This window comes from Schistocerca nitens, chromosome 8, assembly GCF_023898315.1.
Source record: "Schistocerca nitens isolate TAMUIC-IGC-003100 chromosome 8, iqSchNite1.1, whole genome shotgun sequence".
Lineage (NCBI taxonomy): Eukaryota > Metazoa > Arthropoda > Insecta > Orthoptera > Acrididae > Schistocerca > Schistocerca nitens.
The window spans coordinates 359064750-359084291 of NC_064621.1; the positions used below are offsets into that span (position 1 = coordinate 359064750).

At 46.6% G+C, this 19542-nt stretch overlaps 1 protein-coding gene across 1 annotated transcript in view; it reads right to left on the reverse strand.

Moving 5' to 3' along the window:
- The window catches only part of LOC126199567 (paired box protein Pax-6), a 370240-nt gene extending 351049 nt beyond the window's left edge, over nucleotides 1-19191 (reverse strand). The window contains exon 1 of the mRNA XM_049936489.1: nucleotides 19111-19191. Within this exon, the coding sequence (XP_049792446.1) occupies nucleotides 19111-19123 (13 nt within the window). The 5' untranslated portion in view covers nucleotides 19124-19191. The remainder of the gene's footprint in view (nucleotides 1-19110) is intronic.
- Between the last annotated feature and the right edge of the window lie 351 nt (nucleotides 19192-19542).

Consider the following 19542-nt stretch of genomic DNA (forward strand, 5'->3'; position numbering starts at 1 on the left):
TCATATTACTACTGTCATATGATAGAGATCTGTATTAAACCAGTTCGTTGGGACCACGAAGAGGGCAAGTCTGGTTCCAAGAAGACCGAGCCACAACTCACACTTCTGGGCATTCCCCAGAAATTTTGAGAAAGTTGTTCCTGAGCATCTTCTCCCTACGCGAGGAGACATCGCCTGTCCCACAAGGTCACCCAGTTTATCACCTTGTGGTTTTTGTTTTTTCTTTCATGACATTTAGAGGCCTAAGTGTACAAAGCTCTCCCCACAACACTGCAAGCACGTAAGGAGGCAGTTAGCCAGCTGTCATTCTACCGGAAATGACACTAAATACTATGTACACATTCGAGGAAAGGCTTCATCAATGTGTCAACAATGGAGGACGCCATTTAGCAGACAATTTTTAAAACCAGCTTGGGGTAAAATGATATAGTATTTGTTGTTCATAAATAAAAGTGTTTTCTCGGACTTTGTCTCTATTTGTTTGTAACTATCGTTTGAAATAAGCGGGACATTTTGCCTCAAACGAGCGTGGGGGTGCAGTGGTTAGCACACTGACTCACATTCGGGAGGACGACGGTTCGAACCCGCTTTCGGCCATCCAGGCTCAGGTTTTCCGCGATTTCCCTAAATCGCTTCAGGAATGCCGGGATGGTTCCTTTGATAGGGCACGGTCTATTGCCTTCCCCACCCTTGACGCAGTCCGAGCTTGTGCTCCATTTCTAATGACCTCGATGTCGACGGGACATTAAATCCAATCTTCCTTTCTTTTGCCGGACCCTGCATCTCCTCCACTGCTAGTGCTGCCACTTGCCGTCTGTGAGTGGTCATTGCCCGCAGACATCGGACATAGGCAGTGACTCGACCGTGTAGCAGACTTTTCTAATACCTTACCAGCTGTTCATCTAACTCTAGAGGCAACCGAGTCAGAATGAGCTGCCCGAGATTCGATTCCAGTACCACCCTCCCCCATCCCCCCCCCCCCCCCCCCAGTACTCGTTGCTATCGCTACGTCGTCATCTGCGGGAGCGGCGCACGCGAGGCGCGTTGTCAGAGGAGCTGGTGAGACGCGCGTGTGACAGGCGTTGACGTCGGCAGACGGCGGCCTGGCGGGGGCGGAGGGGGCGGCGGTACCTGCGGCTAGGTCGTAGGTAGGGCTGCGGCTGGCAGGCGCCCCGCGCCGGCCGGCCGGTCCCCTGTCACCGCGGCAGCGATCAGCCGCCCGATTTTACACTCGGCTGACTTCCCGACTCGGCGAGCGATTTAACTCCCAATGAAAGCAAGGGTCGGGGCCTGGCAATTCCAGGCGCAGGGCGGACCTCTCGATCCCGATGCCGCCTTTTGTTCTGGTGCCCGCGGCTAAGAGCGGCCGCGCAGAACACAATAAAAAAGCTCGAGCGCGCTACACAACGCGCCTCACCTCAGCTCGCTCTCCCTTTTTTGTGTCCCTTTCGGCCGCGCCCGTTGTGTCGCTCCGCGTGTGTGTGAGTGCGTCTGTGTGTATCCTTTTGAAAGGTCGAGATAATAGTAAGTGGGGAGTGGCCGCCCCGAAGGACAGAGAGAGAACGTATCATATTTCAGAAGGGCCAGCGCCGTATAGAATTCCTTTGCTTACACACAAATAAGCCACATGTAACGCCTACTTTTATCGCCGCACCGCACAAAGCGGCCGTATCCTCCGCCTGTCTCTCTATTCACGGCCGGAGGAAAGGAGAGCTCGCCGGAATGAGGTTCCGCGACAAAAGGGAGAGCCGGCCTCATCCGCGATATCGTCTTCCGTGACAAAGAGCGCAATATGAGGTTTATGAGTTTTGCCCGCGGCCTAACTGCGGACCTCGGTCTGACTTCCGTCACTGCCGCTCAGCGCTCAGCGGACCCGGAGGTCGCGGCTTCTCCGTGTTTAGCAGAGAAGCGCGTCACAGTGCCTGACCCACTCCTATTCTTGGCGCAGCTCGCCGCTGGTGCGGGGATGTGGGATCGATATCTGGAACCCCGGCCCATTTATTTCCGGGAATGTTTCATCTGACTATATATCTGCAAATCGACTGTGTTGTGGGACTGAGAAAAGTATACGGGCCTACGGAGCTGCTATGTTATTGGATTTAAGAGTTTCCAGAAAACAGAACACAGTGTATTATTCTGAACAGTGACATATTTTTAGATGTAAAAGTAACTAAGGCCATATCCCCAAGCGTCCACTACTTTTCGCAGTACATGTAAATAGTCTTGTCGATAACATAGAAAGTTCCGTGAGGCTTATCGCGAATGACGCTGTTGTACAGAGAGAAGGCGCAACGCTACAAAACTGTAGCGAAATGCAGGAAGACCTGTACAGGGTCGATATTTGGTACATGCATTGGTAGTTGACTCTCAACAATAACAGATGTAACGGAATGCGCATATATAGGTAGAAACATCCAACTACTGGATGATTACGGTATCGCAGAACAATCATTGGAAGCAATCATTTCCATAAAATATCAAGGAGAATGCGTAAAGAGCGATTCAGACTGGAACGACCGTATCAAACTAATCGAAGGTAACGCAGATGCCGGACTGAGATTCATTGGAAGACTGCTCACGAAATTTAGTCCACCCACAAAGTAGGTAGCTGACAAAAATCGTTGAATATTTGTCATCAGTATGGGATCCGACCTAATTGGAGAGGAGGAGGAGATTAGTGTTTAACGTCCGGTCGACAACGAGGTCATTAGAGACGGAGCGCAAGCTCGGGTTAGAGAAGGATGGGGAAGGAAATCGGCCGTGCCCTTTGAAAGGAACCATCCCGGCATTTGCCTGAAAGGATTTAGGGAAATCACGGAAAACCTAAATCAGGATGGCCGGAGACGGGATTGAACCGTCGTCCTCCCGAATGCGGACCTAACTGGGCTTGATAGGGGAAATACAAAAGTTTAAAGAAGAACGGTGTGTTTCGTTATAGGTTCATTTAGTAAGTGCGAAAGTGTTAATAAGATGCTCAGTCATTTCCAGTGTCAGATGCTGCAAGAGAGTCACCCTACATCAAGGAGTGCTTCAAGACTCAACCAATTTACTGCTTCCTCCTGCGTATATCTCGAAAAAAGACCATGAAGGTAAAATTAGAGATATTCTAGCTTACACGGCGGCCTATCGGCAATCGTTGTTCCTACGAACCATTCTTGACAAGAATAGGAAAGGGAGGACGTGACACTGCTACACACACACACACACACACACACACAACCACACACACAAGAAATGATCGTAGGACACTGATTGCCCACCTGGGGAAGTTTGGCTGCCAAGTTGCAAGTCTTTTCAGGCGACGTCTCATTGGGCATCTTGTGTGACGATAATGATGAAAAGATGATGAGGGCAGCACAACACCCAGTCCCCGAGCTGAGAGAATCTCCACCCGGCCGGTAATAGAATCGGCGCCGCTGCTCGGCAGTCAGACTCGCTGACCGCTCAGGTAAGGAGGCGGACTCATACATCAAGTATCCTCCACCACACACCATAAAGTGAATACCGGAGTGAAGAAGTATATATTATATATTAAATAAAACTTCCTGGCTGATTAAAACTGGCTGCCGGACCGGGACTCAAACCGAATCTGTGCTTTACGCAGGCGATACTGTTACTGCATTTTTATCCTATGTCTCTCCAAAATTGCCTTCTGGGTCTACCTTGCCAAGATATAGCCTTTAATATTTTGTTAAAGTCTGACACAACAACTGCGACTGGTCTTCAAAATATCAAACACAGCTCATTTTGAAGACACAAACAAGATACCACTTCTAAAACACAGGACTCGAATAAAATTTCGGTTAGGCACTGTATCATAGAGGATACACCTGTACTTATTTTTATTTATATGATCAGTTTGGGCTACAATCAGAACCTCCTTGTATCATGTGTACGAAAGGAGAACAACTGTATATGAAGTGTATGCGTTAACTAATATGGTTCAAATGGCTCTGAGCACTATTGGACTTAACATCTGAGGTCATCAGTCCCCTAGAACTTAGAACTACTTAAACCTAACAAATCTAAGGACATCACACACATCCATGCCCGAGGCAGGATTCGAACCTGCGAGCGTAGCGGTCGCGCGGTTCTAGACTGAAGCGCCTAGAACCGCTCGGCCACAACGGCTAGCGTTGACTGTAGACAGCGCTTCATAAGACCTTTTCTTTAGAATATACAACTGATTATATACAGTGCCAATTATACAAAGAAGATATTTGCAAGCAACGTATTTGACTTGCATTTCACAATTGCATAGTTAATCTACACTTTGAAATGTTCCAGTTGGTGTAACTTGTGCTTCTCTGTTCCAATGTAAGCTCTCAACACGCCTGGAACAACCCTAGAGGCATGTCTACTGCTGCAACTGCCCAAAGACCTTACGTTGTTTCTTCTTGTTTTTGTCATTACTTCAACCTTTTATAGTAGGGGGTCGGTATTGTTATATGGTTTGAAGGAACGTTAGGGACAGTGCATGGCAGGTTAGGATGCCGTTTGTGACGCCCCCGCCCCCCCCCCCCCCCTGCCCGGGAAAGGGATGGGTTGTTCGGGTGAAGAGACCAGACAGCAAGGTCATCGGTCTCATCGGATTAGGGAAGGACAGGAAAGGAAGTCGGCCGTGCCCTTTCAAAGGAACCATCCCAGCATTTATCTGGAGCGATTTAGGGAAATCACGGAAAACCTAAATCAGGATGGCCGGACGCAGGATTGAACCGTCGTCCTCCCGAATGCGAGTCCAGTGTGCTTGCCACTGCGCCACCTCGCTCGGTGCCGGTGAAAGGAATTCGTGTATCTCATTTGTCTGCGTCTAGAGCGGAGCACGTGATCAAGTGTGAGACCATTTTCTAAATGTTTGCGCATCAAGTATCAGAAGCGAGAAATGGGAACCAGCCCGATATTCACCTAGTTGATGTGGGAAAACGTTTATGAACCACATCGAGGCTGGTTGGCACATCGACCCTCGTAGTTAATTCGCCGGTCGGATTTTCTCCGAGAGCTGCGCTTCTCCAGTAATCCCGAAAGCGGCGAGTTAACACGCTCGCCAATCCGGGCTCATGTCACAGGCTCCACATATAACAAAAAGTGCAAAGAAGGGCAGCTCGTTTCGTGTTATCGCGCAATAGGGGTGAGTGTGTCACTGATGTGATACACGAGTTGGGGAGCCAGTCACTGAAAAAAGGCGATTTTCTTTGCGGCGAGATCTATTTACGAAATTTCAATCACCAACTTTCTCTGCCGAATGCGTAAATATTTTGTTGACACCCACCTACCTATGGAGAAATGATCATCATAATAAAATAAGAGAAATCAGAGCTCGAACGGAAAGATTTAGGTGTTCTTTTTTCCCACGCGCCTTTCGAGAGTGGAATGGTAGAGAAGTAGTACGAAAATGGTTCGATGAACCCACTGCCAGGCACTTAAGGGTGAATTGCAGAGTAACCATGTAGATGTAGATGTAGATAGATGTAAATTTTGAATCTCTACGTGTTACGTAACATATCCATGTCCTACGTAAAGACTGAATAACTTGCGGTATCGGCAACAACCTAGACTCACACCATTCTGAATTACTGTCATCTTTTTCGCAAAACAGGTATTTTGTCTCCTGAATTTTATGTTACTGCCGAGTTGCAGGAATGGCCATGATGACTTGTGCAAAGTATTGTAGATGAGTGTGCGACTACAATTACGCTTTATTCAGAGCCATTTCCACACGTCACGGAAACTTCCACGTTGGCTTTCTACGTTGCGTCCCGCTGGTATTTCTGCAACACCGGAAACGCTTTCACAGTTGAAAACTATGGCTACGTGGTGGGAGATGCGGGGACCAGTAAGCAGGTGTTATCAGCGTGCGGGTGGTAGCCCCCGGGCCAGCGGGGCGAGGACTGTGACCAGCGGACGCCCCGGCGTGGGAACGGATCCTCCCCGGCTACAGCGGCCCACAGTTCACACCGCGGGGACTTCTCCACCACCAGCTCGAGTGCCCCCTCTCGGCTGCAGCCTCTTCTCTCTCCATTACCATCCTATCCGTCCGCGCTGGGAACAGCACAGAGGGTGTCGGATATGTGAGGCTCTGCTAACTGTTGCCTCTATTGTCTGCAGCTCTCACACACCTCTGCGGGGAACGACAATGGAAAAAAAAACCTGTGACTGGAAAACAAAAATCGGTAACGCGTCAGAACCGCTGCGTCTTCGGAGCTTTAAGCACAGATGAGTTTAATTAATTGACGGGACTATAATTCAAGCCGTCTGAGTGGAATTAAATTTCTATCCCCAAACCAAACAGTAGTCTATTTAATTTCCGAGAAACGGAAAAAACAAAAGCCCTTTTTGACATCCTGACTACAGTGTAAGCGCAGACGGTGTTTTTAAAGAGGGACTTAGAACTCTTCAGAACGCCAGTATTTTTCACATTAAAAGTCTAATTCATTGCTGCATGGATCCTGGTGCAAGGCTTTCGATTTGTCGCCACTTCGGCGGCTTGCCCGTTAGTTTTACTTCTCGTTTGGCCTCAAAAGGCTGAATAGATCCTATTCCATAAACACTACTGGCCATTAAAATTGCTACACCAAGAAGAAATGCAGATGATAAACGAGTATTCATTGTACAAATACATTATACTAGAACTGACATGTGATTACATTTTCACGCAATTTGGGTGCATAGATCCTGAGAAATCAGTACCCAGAACAACCACCTCTGGCCGTAATAACGGTCTTGATACGCTTGGGCATTGAGTCAAACAGAGCTTGGATGGAGCGTACAGGTACAGCTGCCCACTCAAGAGGAGTGATGACGTATTGTGACGAGCCAGTTTCTCGGCCACCATTGACCAGACGTTTTCAGTTGGTGAGAGATCTAGAGAATGTGCTGGCCAGGGCAGCAGTCGAACGTTTTCTGTATCCAGAAAGGCCCGTACAAGACCTAAACATGCGGTCGTGGATTATCCTGCTGACATGTAGGGTTTCTCAGGGATCGAATGAGGGGTAGAGCCACGGGTCGTAACACATCTGAAATGTAACGTCCACTGTTCAAAGTGCCGTCAGTGCGAACAAGAGCTGATCGAGACGTGTAACCAATGTCACCCCATTCCATCACGCCGCGTGATACGCCAGTATGGCGATGACGAATACACGCTTCCAATGTGCGTTCACCGCGAGTCGCCAAACACAGATGCGACCATCATGATGCTGTAAACAGAACCTGGATTCATCCGAAAAAATGACGTTTTGTCATTCGCGCATCCAGGTTCGTCGTTGAGTACACCATCGCAGGCGCTCCTGTCTCTGATGCAGCGTTAAGGGTAACAGCAGTCGTGATCTCCGAGCTGATAGTCCATGGTGCAGATGGTTGTTGTCTTGCAAACGTCCCCATCTGTTGACTCAGGGATCGAGACGTGGTTGCACGATCCGTTACAGCCATGCGTATAAGATGCCTATCATCTCGACTGCTAGTGATACGAGGCCGTTGAGATCCAGCACGGCGTTCCGTATTACCCTCCTGAACCCACCGATTCCATGTTCTGCTAACAGTCATTGGATCTCGACCAACGCGAGCAGCAATGTCGCGATACGATAAACCGCAATCGCGATAGGCTACAATCCGACCTTTATCAAAGTCGGAAACGTGATGGTACGCATTTCTCTTCCTTACACGAGGCATCACAATAACGTTTCACCAGGCAACTGCTGTTTGTGCATGAGAAATCGGTTGGAAACTTTCCTCATGTCAGGACGTTGTAGGTGTCGCCACTGGCGCCAACCTTGTGTGACTGCTCTGAAAAGCTAATCATTTGCATGTCACAGCATGTTCTTCCTGTCGGTTAAATTTTGCGTCTGTAGCACGTCATCTTCGTGGTGTAGCAATTTTAATGGTCAGAGTGTATTTTTGCCGCATAAATTCCTAAACAGTCTCCAGAAATCGAACTCACGACCTTCACATCAGTAACCAGCAGTTGCGATCAACAGAGCATGGAGGCGTCCTCGAGATTGTAATGAAATCAGTATTTAGAACGACTATTGAAACAAAGCAATCTTATTTTACAAAGAAATTTTGCGCCTCACAAAAACTAAAAGTGCGCACAGGTATCAAACTGATGTAATACCCTGAACGAGGATAGTGAATTCTGCGGTGGACCTTGTTTAGCTGGAGATAACACTGCGATCCGTCTCGGGAAGGTTACTTGTTTGAGTCATCAGTCTTCTGACTGGTTTGATGCGGTCTGCCACGAATGCCTCTCTTGTGCCAATCTCTTCATTTCAGAGTAGCACTTGCAACCTACGTCCTCAATTATTTGCTGGATGCATTCCAATCTCCGTCTTCTCCTACAGTTTTTACCCTCTACAGCTCCCTCTTGTACCATGGAGGTAATTCCCTGATGTCTTAACACATGTATTATCTGTCCGTTCTTCTTGTCAGTGTTTTCCATCATTTCGTTACCGATTCTGCGGAGGCCCTCCTCGTTCTTTATCTTATCAGTCCACCTTATTTTCCACATTCTTTGTACCACCACGTCACAAATGATTCGAATCTCTTCTGTTCCGGTTTTCCCACACTCCATGCCTCACTACCATACAATGTGTGCTCCAAACACACATTTTCAGAAATTTCTTACTCTAATTAAGATATGTATTAAACACTAGCAGACTTCTATTGACCAGGATACCTGTTTTGCCAGTGCTAGTCCGCTCGCTGATAATCTCGCCGTTGAGCCGCCGCAAGCACCAACCAACCGCTTCTCCGCTTCTTATGTCCGTGTTGCTCCGTACATCATGGGTTATTTTGCTTCATAGGTACCACAATTCCCTAACTCCGCCTACCTCTTGACCCACAATCTGATTTTAAGTTTCTCGCTGTTCTCGTTTCTGCTACTTCTCATCACTTTCGTCTTTCTTCGATTTACCCTTGTAAGTAGGCTGTTTAGGTTTATATGTTGGTAACGCCACGTAGCGCTCTGTATGAAAATCACTGACTGTGCTGTGTGCAGTCTGTGGATGGTTTGCATTGTTCGAATATTTGCTATTGTAGTGTTGGGCAGTTGGATGTGAACAGCGCGTAGCGTTGCGCAGTTGGAGGTGAGCCGCCAGCAGTGGTGGATGTGGGGAGAGAGATGGCGGAGTTTCGAGAGCGGATATATATATATATATATATATATATATATATCAGTTCATGACATCCAGTCTTACAAATTTAGTCTTTCTGACGGACACACGTCCAGATCATCCGCTCTCGAAACTCCGCCATCTCTCTCCCCACATCCACCACTGCTGGCGGCTCTGTTCTCTATCAAAATCTTTCATTTGCTAACTATGCCTATCAGTAGTTAGTGTCTTCAGTAGTTAGAATCTTTTATTTAGCTGGCAGTATTGGCGCTCGCTGTATTGCAGTGGTTCGAGTAACGAAGATTTTTGTGAGGTAAGTGATTCACGAAAGGTATAGGTTATTGTTAGGTTCAAATGGCTCTGAGCACTATGGGACTCAACTGCTGTGGTCATAAGTCCCCTAGAACTTAGAACTACTTAAACCTAACTAACCTAAGGACAGCACACAACACCCAGCCATCACGAGGCAGAGAAAATCCCTGACCCCCCCGGGAACCCGGGCGTGGGAAGCGAGAACGCTACCGCATGAGGTTATTGTTAGTCAGGGCCATTCTTTTGTAGGGATTATTGAAAATCAGACTGCGCTGCGCTAAAAATATTGTGTGTCAGTTTAGTGATGATCAGAATAAGTAAAGAGAGAAATGTCTGAGTACGTCCAGTTTTGCTCATCTGTTTGAAAATCAAATAACGGAAGAAGTTTATCAGCACAGTCATTTATAATTTTTCTAAGGGGACGTTTCACCCTCAGCCCATATTCTGTACTCATTACATTGCTCATTACATTCAACAGATCCTGTAATTCTTCTTCTCTTCATTTACAGTTTCTTAATTATTTCCTATGGATTTTTTTTCAGTACATTACGCAGTCCAGTATTGCCTGCAGTAAAATCTTGTGACGCCGATATCACCTGTCAATCACCACGAATTTCCTGAGTTTCTCATACTCTGTGGCTGCAGCGTATCTTCTCTGAAGATAAACTTGGCTTTGAGTCCAAGATTCAGTCACTCTTGCGACCATCAAGATTCGATTTCATTTTCTGCTACACGTATGGACTGCTCCAATACGAGTCAGGGGAACATGCATTTATGAAACGGCTTCAGATGAAACACCGCTGTTTTCCTTCGTCACGAAGCACCGTCTTCTAAATTTACCATAGATATTTGTACATCATTTTATTGCTCTATAATAAAATGTACCTTTTTAAGGTCATCTAAAAAGGAGCGTCTGAAAACAGTACCATCATGAACACAAGCAACATTCTACACTGAAGAACCAAAGAAACTGGTGCACCTGCCTAATATCGTGTAGGATCCCCGCGAGCACGCAAAAATGCCGCAACACGACGTGGCATGACCTCGACTAATGTCTGAAGTAGTGCTGGAGGGAACTGACACCATGAATCCTGCAGGGCTACCCATAAATCCCTAAGAGTACGAGGGATGGAGATCGCTTCTGAACAACATGCTGTAAGGCATCCCAGATATGCTCAATAATGTTCATGTCAGGGTGTTTGGTGGCCAGCGGAAGTGTTTAAACACATAAGAATGTTTCTGGAGCCACTCTGTAGCAATTCTAGACGTGTGGGATGTCGCATTTTCTGCTGAAATTGTCCAAGTCCGCCGGAATCCACAGTGGATATGAACGGATGCAGGTGATCAGACAGGATGCTTACGTACGTGCCACATGTCAGAGTCGTATCTATACGTATCAGGGGTCCCATATCACTCCAACTGCATACGCCTCACACCATTACAGGGCCTCCACCAGCTTGGACAGTCCCCTGTTGACATGAGGTTGTCTCCATAACCATACCCCTCCATCCGCTTGGTACAATTTGAAACGAGACTCGTTCGACCAGGTAACATGTTTCCAGTCATCAACATTCCATTGTCGGTGTTGACGGACCTAGGCGAGGCGTAAAGCTTTGTATCGTGCAGTCATCAAGGGTACGCGACTAAACCTTCAGCTCCGAAAGCCCATATCGATGATGTTTCGCTGAATGGTTCGCACGCTGACACTTGTAGTGGCCCAGCATTGAAATCTGCAACAATCTGCGAAAGCATTGCACTTCTGTCACGTCGTACGATTCTCTTCAGTCGTCGTTGGTCCCTTTCTTGCAGGATCTTTTTCCTGCCGAAGCGATGTCGGAGATTTGATGTTTTACCGGATTCCTGATATTCACAGTACCCTCGTGGAATGGTCGTACTGGAAAATCCCCTCTTCATCGCTGTCTCGGAGATGCTGTGTCCCATCGCTCGTGGGCTGACTATAATACCACGTTCAAAGTCACTCAAATCGTGATAAACTGCCATTGTAGCTTCAGTAACCAATCTAACAACTGCGCCAGACACTTGTTGTCTTATATTTGCCGACCGCAGCGCTGTATACTGCCTGGTTACATATCTCTGTATTTGAATACGCACTTCTATACCAGTTTTTTTGGCGTTTCAGTGTAGAGGAGGGCTGAAAACAGTACCCTCATGAACACAAGCAACGTTCTATAAACTTTCCTTGCATAAATTCTCGAGATGGCCTCTGATTGGTCTATACTGTTTCTCTCATACCAACATACAGAATGGAATAGAAGCTTGAGCATCTCTTAGATGGCCATCATTTGGCTTTAGGAAAGGTAAAGACACTAGAGAGGAACTTGTGACGTCGCGATTGATAACAGTAGCAAATTTAAGGAAAGTCAAGATATGGTCACAGGATGTTTGGACGCATCTGGTAATAAAGTTGCCGTAGTTCACTTTTCCGTATTTACCGCACGGAAAGACACGAATGCCGCACTGTTCTCTTACCTACATGTTGGTGCTTATATACCCACAACGCAGTCGCGCTACGTTGCATATACGGTGCAGCAACGCTGTCAAGCGGAAACTTTTTGATCGCCCTTACAGTTTACCGCTGCGTTAAAAAAACTATGTTCCATGACGCGGAACTGTAACGAAAGAAACTCAATTTCGCAGCGCTCCTGTACAGTAGGAAACTGGCCTACCAACTGTGAGTGTCTTTGTGGCTCCATCGACTGCGAAAGTCGTCATTGGATGGCTGTGTGGAAAAGGCATGTGGTCTGCACACAATTCTCCTTCGACTGTTAATTTTGGCTTGCTGCAAAGGAGTCATTACTATTTCTTAAAATACGTGAAAAATTTTTAAAATCAAAGCCAGGGTTGGGGAGACAACCATGCCCAATTATTAATTAATTTCAATACATGGAAAGGATTGTAATACTGGAGAAAGAATTGTTTTTGTTTCTGCTATAACAAAGGCATTAATGATCAAAGATAATTGAGTCAACAACTACATCGTTTGTTCACTCTGATGTATCAGTAAAAGAGTGTTATAATCTTAAATGGTAAATTATTGGCTGTGGATTTCCGTAAACCAATGAGTAGAAGTTGGTGTGGCTGTTAAATGTCACCAGTAATTCCGATCGTTATACCATGTTACTTTTAAAGTAGAGAGTCTTGTATACTTTTGGCAATGAATGTTGGCAGCTTGGAAATTTTTGGCTGTGCCTAATGGAGTACGACTAGTATGACACGTTTACTGACTGGACACAATATGCTTGTAATGGTAAGTGAAAGAATGAGTCTTTTCCGAAAAAAGTAGTCTTTTTCAAATCAAATAACTTACACATTTCAATGACTGGTGCATCATAATCTCCGTACTGGCATTTTTAATTTAATATGGGTCAATATTTTCAGAAGAATCTTAAAGCCTAATGCTTGTGAAAGTGTTAACAGAGTAAAGCCGATAACTAGGTCTACAAATGCAATGCATCCGAGGTCTGCCATAAAAATCTACTGTTTTATGAGGTGTGTTCAAAAAATAACGGGAGCTTATCCTTTTTGGAAAGAATGTTACTTATGTGTCTGCTACTTATGTGTCTGAGCTTTTAGCTCACTCATTGGTGCATTTTTAATCTCATCTGTGATTGTGGAACGACGGCCCTTTAAGGTTTTCTTTATTTTTGGGAACACAAGAAAGTCACATTGGGTCATGTCTAGCGAGTATGGAGGCTGGGGCATCAAAACAGTATTGTTTGTTGCAAAAAGTCACGAATAAGCAACGAAGTGTGAGCAAGTTCATTTTTGAGATGCGTAAGGCATGAACTGCTTCGCCAGAACACCAGCCTTTTTATCGGATTGCTTCACTGAAACGCGTTGAACTTGTAAGTCGTACTTCAAGAAGTCATGGTGCCGTATGCCGTTAAAATTAAGAATACGGAGAGCATAACCGTCACATCTGACAGATTTATCGAGGTTTCTTCCTTCTTGATAATCAATGCTTGCATCGGGACGAATGAACTTCAGTCTCGACGTCATATCCATAAATCCGTGCTTAATCTCCGGCGGACACGTTTCATTAGTTTTACACCGTTGTTGACTTCATCTAGCGACTCCTGTGCATCTTACACTCACTGCTGTTTTTGTTCGCAATTGAAATAACTACTCTGTCGCAAGTTTCACGTCAAAACATACGAAATATTCATGCCATGAGCCATCTGATATGCTGACATTATCAGCTACTTCTCCGATGATGATTCGTCGGTCGTTCATAAACATTTTTTACTTATTCAATAACTTCATCGGTTGGAGATATCCTGGGCCGTCCAGGGTGCTATCATCTTCAACATCTGCAAGGCCTCCTTAGAGCCCTTGTTTTAGTCACAGCAGACTCACTAGAAGCAATATTTAACGTTTCTAAAACTTTGTTGGGCTATGTTCTGTTGTTATAGCAAAATTCAGTACAAATTCTCTGATCCATTTTTATACAAAATAAATAATCGTCGATGCTACCAGACCACACTTATTCTTTCTGATAGCTAACAAAAGACTGCATTTCCTATATGACTAATATTGTACATATACTTTTAGGACAAGTTTACCAATACAATATGAAAGTTGCACGTTAAGTAGCCAGTTTCAATTTTTCAATTACATTTTGGCCTTATCTTGCGAGTCAGCTGTTGCCGAAGTTGTGCAAAGCTAGTATTCTGAACCAAAGATCGGCATCAGGCACTTTGGTTAACTGAGTAGGTCTTTGTAGTCTGTGCGAAGTCGAGTGATTATGCACAAAGCACAGCGCGGCCCGGTCTTTATCCACGCTGCCTATTAGTGTCAAATGTATTCTGGTTTGTGGCTTCGTGTGGTGTGGACACTTTGTTTTGATACCGGCAGCATGCGTTAATTGCACCGTTGCAGGCTGGCTGTTTTGCTGAGACGTTTCAAAGTATTGGTCTGCCTCCGTAGTTATCAGCACAGTTGACTGCCGTGCGGAGGACTCTTTTTCGGTTCCCGGTACCGTCAGAGAGTCTTTTCGGTGCCCGGTACTGTCAGAGATTCGTCCTTAATGGGAGGACTGGAACAGGGTGCACTCAGCCTCGTGATGGCAGCCGGCCGCGGTGGCCGAGCGGTTCTAGGCGCTTCAGTCCGGAACCGCGCGACTGCTACGGTCGCAGGTTCGAACCCTGCCTCGGGCATGTATGTGTGTGATGTTCTTAGGTTAGTTAGGTTTAAGTAGTTCTAAGTTCTAGGGGACTGATGACCTCAGACGTTAAGTCCCATAGTGCTCAGAGCAGCGGTTGCAAGATAAAGAAACCTGACAACAACCAGGACAGAGGTGTGCTCACCCCACGCCCCTTCATAGTGCATCTAATGACGCCAATGGCGTAAGATGACATGGCAGTCGGTTGGTACCGATGGGTCGTCAGGGACTGTGGACGGAGTTTATGTTTACGGTTCAAAATATCGAAGTTATCTCTAGGCACTGCCTTTTCACAAAGCGTTTTCGACGAGGCGTGCGTGTGATATTCACATTAAACGCCATTTAATTGTGACGTTGATTAGGAAGTGTGGTACAGAATGCGTCTTCAGTTATTCGATCCAAAGCGCAGGTCAATTAAATGAGTCACTCTCTCTTTCTAATGAACGTTCAGATGTTTTGCATCGCGTGTACAGTCGGTTAATTTCCTGTGGGCATCTCTCATTTCCATGCCACAACTTTCTGACAACTTGTCCGTGTACTTCTGAAGTAATTGAACTATGTGGAAAGCAAATAATTTCTTTTATTTACATGCCAATGGCCATTAAGTTTATATTTGCTGTACGAGATAACTTTGATTCTATCGGTGTTAACTCAGCGCGTCTTGCAAAACGCAGACTTGTCCCAGATAACAGATGCTATTGCTAACCCTTAGGTCATATTTCACATCTCACATGGCTTCCCTTGTAAGTTGGCTGTTTAGGTTTTTATGTTGGTAACGCCACGTAGCGCTCTGTATGAAAATCACCGACTGTGCTGTGTGCAGTCTGTGGCTGGTTTGCATTGTTGGAATATTTGCTATTGTAGTGTTGGGCAGTTGGATGTGAACAGCGCGTAGCGTTGCGCAGTTGGAGGTGAGCCGCCAGCAGTGGTGGATGTGGGGAGAGAGATGGCAGAATTTTGAGAGCGGACGATCTGGTCGTGTGTCCGTCAGAAAAAGGAAATTTGTAAGACTGGATGTCACGAACTGCTATATACATTATGACATTTGAACACTATTAAGGTAAATACATTGTTTGTTCTCCATCAAAATCTTTCATTTGCTAACTATGCCCATCAGTAGTTAGTGCCTTCAGTAGTTAGAATCTTTTATTTAGCAGGCAGTATTGGCGCTCGCTGTATTGCAGTTGTTAGAGTAACGAAGATTTTTGTGAGGTAAGTGATTCATGGCCATTCTTTAGTGGGGATTATTGAAAGTCAGATTGCGTTGCGCTAAAAATATTGTGTGTCAGTTCAGTGATGATGAGAATAAGTAAAGAGAGAAATGTCTGAATACGTTCTGTTTTACTCAGCTGTTTCTGTATCAAATAACATAAGAGTTTACCAGCACAGTAATACATAATTTTCCAAAGAGGAAGTTTCACCCTTCCTTTACATATTATATATTCCCGTCCTGCGGATGAAATATACAGCCAGAAAGATAAGTTTGACGTGTTTTCTCCTCTCAGAGACGCTGTAGCAGTTCTGTGCAGTAATATATTTAGCCATAGCTGCATACCCAGTCACGTTCATAACATTTCCGCTGTGCTTGCTAACTAATCTTGAGAAACTATGGATATTTAACTTTGCTAACATCTTATCAATGATTACTCAGCTTACTGAAGTTGAGTTAATGATACTGTGCCTGCTTTCTTTACTCAGCACCGTTCCATATACGTGTGTTCTACGCAAGTAACCATCAGCGTTTATTAGACTCAACGTTGGGCATTACTGCGTTCATTGTAAGACGCAGTTTCTTGTTGTCAGGGCAAGACAGATTTACTTTGGTGTAGTAAAGGCTGCTACAGAAAAGAGCAGACACGAGAAAATCCCCAGAAGTGGACTTATGCGAGGAGAGAATTTAAAAAATCTCATATACACTGATAAGCCAAAACATTATGACCACAGCCCACAGTGACGTTGGACGCGCCTGGTGACGTTCCAGGCGTGTAACGCTGTAACAGAAGTCTGTAGGCGGAGGAGACACGGACGGGGGACCACCCTAGCGAACATACAGGCTTCAGACCACCCCTATGTGTTCGCAAAATGGTTCAAATGGCGCTGAGCACTATGGGACTTAACATCTGTCATCAGTCCCCTAGACTTAGATCTACTTAAACCTAAGTAACCTAAAGACATCATACACATCCTTGCCCGAGGCAGGATTCGAACCTGCGACTTTAGCAGCAGCGCAGTTCCGGACTGAAGTGCCTAGAACCGCTCGGCCACAGCGGCCGGTTAAGTGTTCGCATGTGGATCCAACGGCATCATCAGTTACGATTGCAGTGGGCACGGGACCACCGGGATTCTACCGTCGATCAATGGAAATGTGTCGACTCTTCGGGCGAATCACGTTTTTGCTACACTACGTCGATGGTCGATCCCGCAAACGCTGTCATCAAGGTGAACGGCGGCCCCAAACGTGCTGCGCGCCACGGACACAGGCTGTAGGGAGCAGTATTACGTATGCTACGGGAGACATTCTCCTCAGCTTGCATGGGACCTGTGGTAGTAATCGATGACACGCTGACAAACGGCTGCGAACCACCTTGCATCCCTGCATGCTTTATGCCTTCTCCGATGGCGATGTCATCTTTCAGCGGTATAGTTGTCCGTGTCTCGGAGCCACAACCGGGCTACCGTGGTTTGAGGACATCACACTGATGTCTCGACGACCAAATTCATTTTATGTAAATGCTACGGAACCCGTATGGGTCTCCATCTGACGCCATCACCGCAGCCCATTATTTGCGTGAATTACATGACTTGTGCAGACATCTAATGCCATATACCACCACAAACGTGCCAACAACCCTGATACGCAGGGTCAGTGATGTATTTCGTTTCAAAGACGGACACTGTAAGGAGTCAACCGCCCCTCACGCAGGTCGCAATAGGTGCTATTGATAGTCGAACGCCCAGTGCGCCAGAGAGCAATAAGGATTGCGACCGCGGTTACAATTGGTTAACGGCTGTGTGTATCACACAACGCCGTGGGCCTGACCTCCAGGATGGACGTAAATGGCATTAACTGAGTGATTTGTTTGGTGTGTTTAAGTGTTCATTGTGCACCGCGATTACGCGACAACCGCGCCGGACACCCACGATTTGGATTGCAGTGAGGATTCAGTATTCAGTGCCACATGAAGAATATTGGTGTGTGACGACATTAGTGGACGTCCTGTGATGAGTTCACCGTTATTACTTTGCCAGACGAAGGGAGCAACTGCCTCATTGTGCTGCTTAGACAATAGATATAGAACATTAACAACAAAGTATGTACCGGACATCCTAATTAGCTTTGTTGGATTTGATACGAAACAACTCCAGTGCAAATATTAACCGATCAGCCTTTATCAGTTGCACATGGTCAAAGTATTCTAAATTCCAAAATGACATATTGACTCTGCAGCGGAGTGTGCGCTGATATGTAACTTCCTGGCAGATTAAAACTGTGTGCCGGACTGAGACTCGAACTCGGGACATTTGCCTTTCGCGGGCAAGTGTTCTACCATCTGAGCTACCCAAGCACGACTCATGCCCCGTCCTCACAGCTTTACTTCTGCCAGTATCTCGTCTCCTACTCTCTAAACTTCACAGAAGCTCTCCTGCGTACCTTGCAGAACTAGCACTCCTGGAAGGAAGGATATTGCGGAGACATGGCTTAGTCACAGCCTGGGGGACGTTTCCAGAATGAGATTTTCACTCTGCAGCGGAGTGCGCGCTGATATGAAACTTCCTGGCAGATTAAAACTGTGCGCCGGACCGAAACTCGAACTCGGGACCTTTGCCTTTCGCGGGCAAGTCCTGTACGATCTGAGCTACCCAAGCACGACTCACGTCCCGTCCTCACAGTTTTACTTCTGCAAGTATCTCGTCTCCTACCCTCCAAACTTCACAGAAGCTCTCCTGCGTACCTATTCTAAATTGTTAGACTAAAATCCCCTAGTCAATAACGGTGGGATATAAGGAAGTGTTTCAACAAACAAACTGTTAAGCAGGTGCTCATAATGTTTTGGCTCATCGTTGTAATTTCGTAGGCTTCCGAGGCCATAGTTAGTTGACATAAAAGGTTTCCGAGTATCGAATCGCTTCATGGAAGGGTACTGTAATAGTGCCTAAACGTTGATTACTCCAGTAAGAATTTTTACATTATGACGCAGTACGATACTTAGAATACTTTTAATTCTACAAAATTCCCGTTACTTCTCAAGCACACTTCGTATATAGGAGAATTTTCAGCTGAGGATACGTGGCGCATAGCGTTTGCCCAGTACCAGACGCGGTGTCTCCTCGGGGACGAGGCGGGAAATACCTGCAACGCCAGAGGGCGAGTCGTTCCGAATCTGCAAACGCCGCCCCTGAGGAGATACCTCGCATTCCCTGCGGCTACAGCGCGCAACGTGCCCGGGGCGTGAAGCAGCATCGGCGCCCCTGGAGGCGCGCAGCGGGCGGACGCTGGCCAGAGCGGCTCACCTTTGTGCGGCATCTTCCAGAAGGCGTCGCTGGCGTCGCGGGACGCCCCCACGAGGCTGGCGCCTAGCAGCGTCTTGCCGGCGAGCGGCGACGCCTGCGGCGGGAAGTGGCTGTGGCCGGCCTGCGCCGACGCCGACGCCGACGCCGACGTCTCCAGCTGCGGCTGCAGCTCGCTGGCTCCGCCCAGCCTGACGGTCCCGGCTGCCGCGCCCTGTGTGCGGTACAAAAATCTCTACACTAACAGGGAGTGGACAAAAGCACGAAAATACCAAAAATACAACACACTGCCATGCCTAATACGATGTATGGAAACCGTTGGCACTCAAAATAGCTTCCAGTATCCTTTATAGTTCGTAGAAGAATCTTATACCGGGTGACTATACACTGAGGAGACGAGAGTCACGGTATAGCGACAAGCACAACGGGACATCT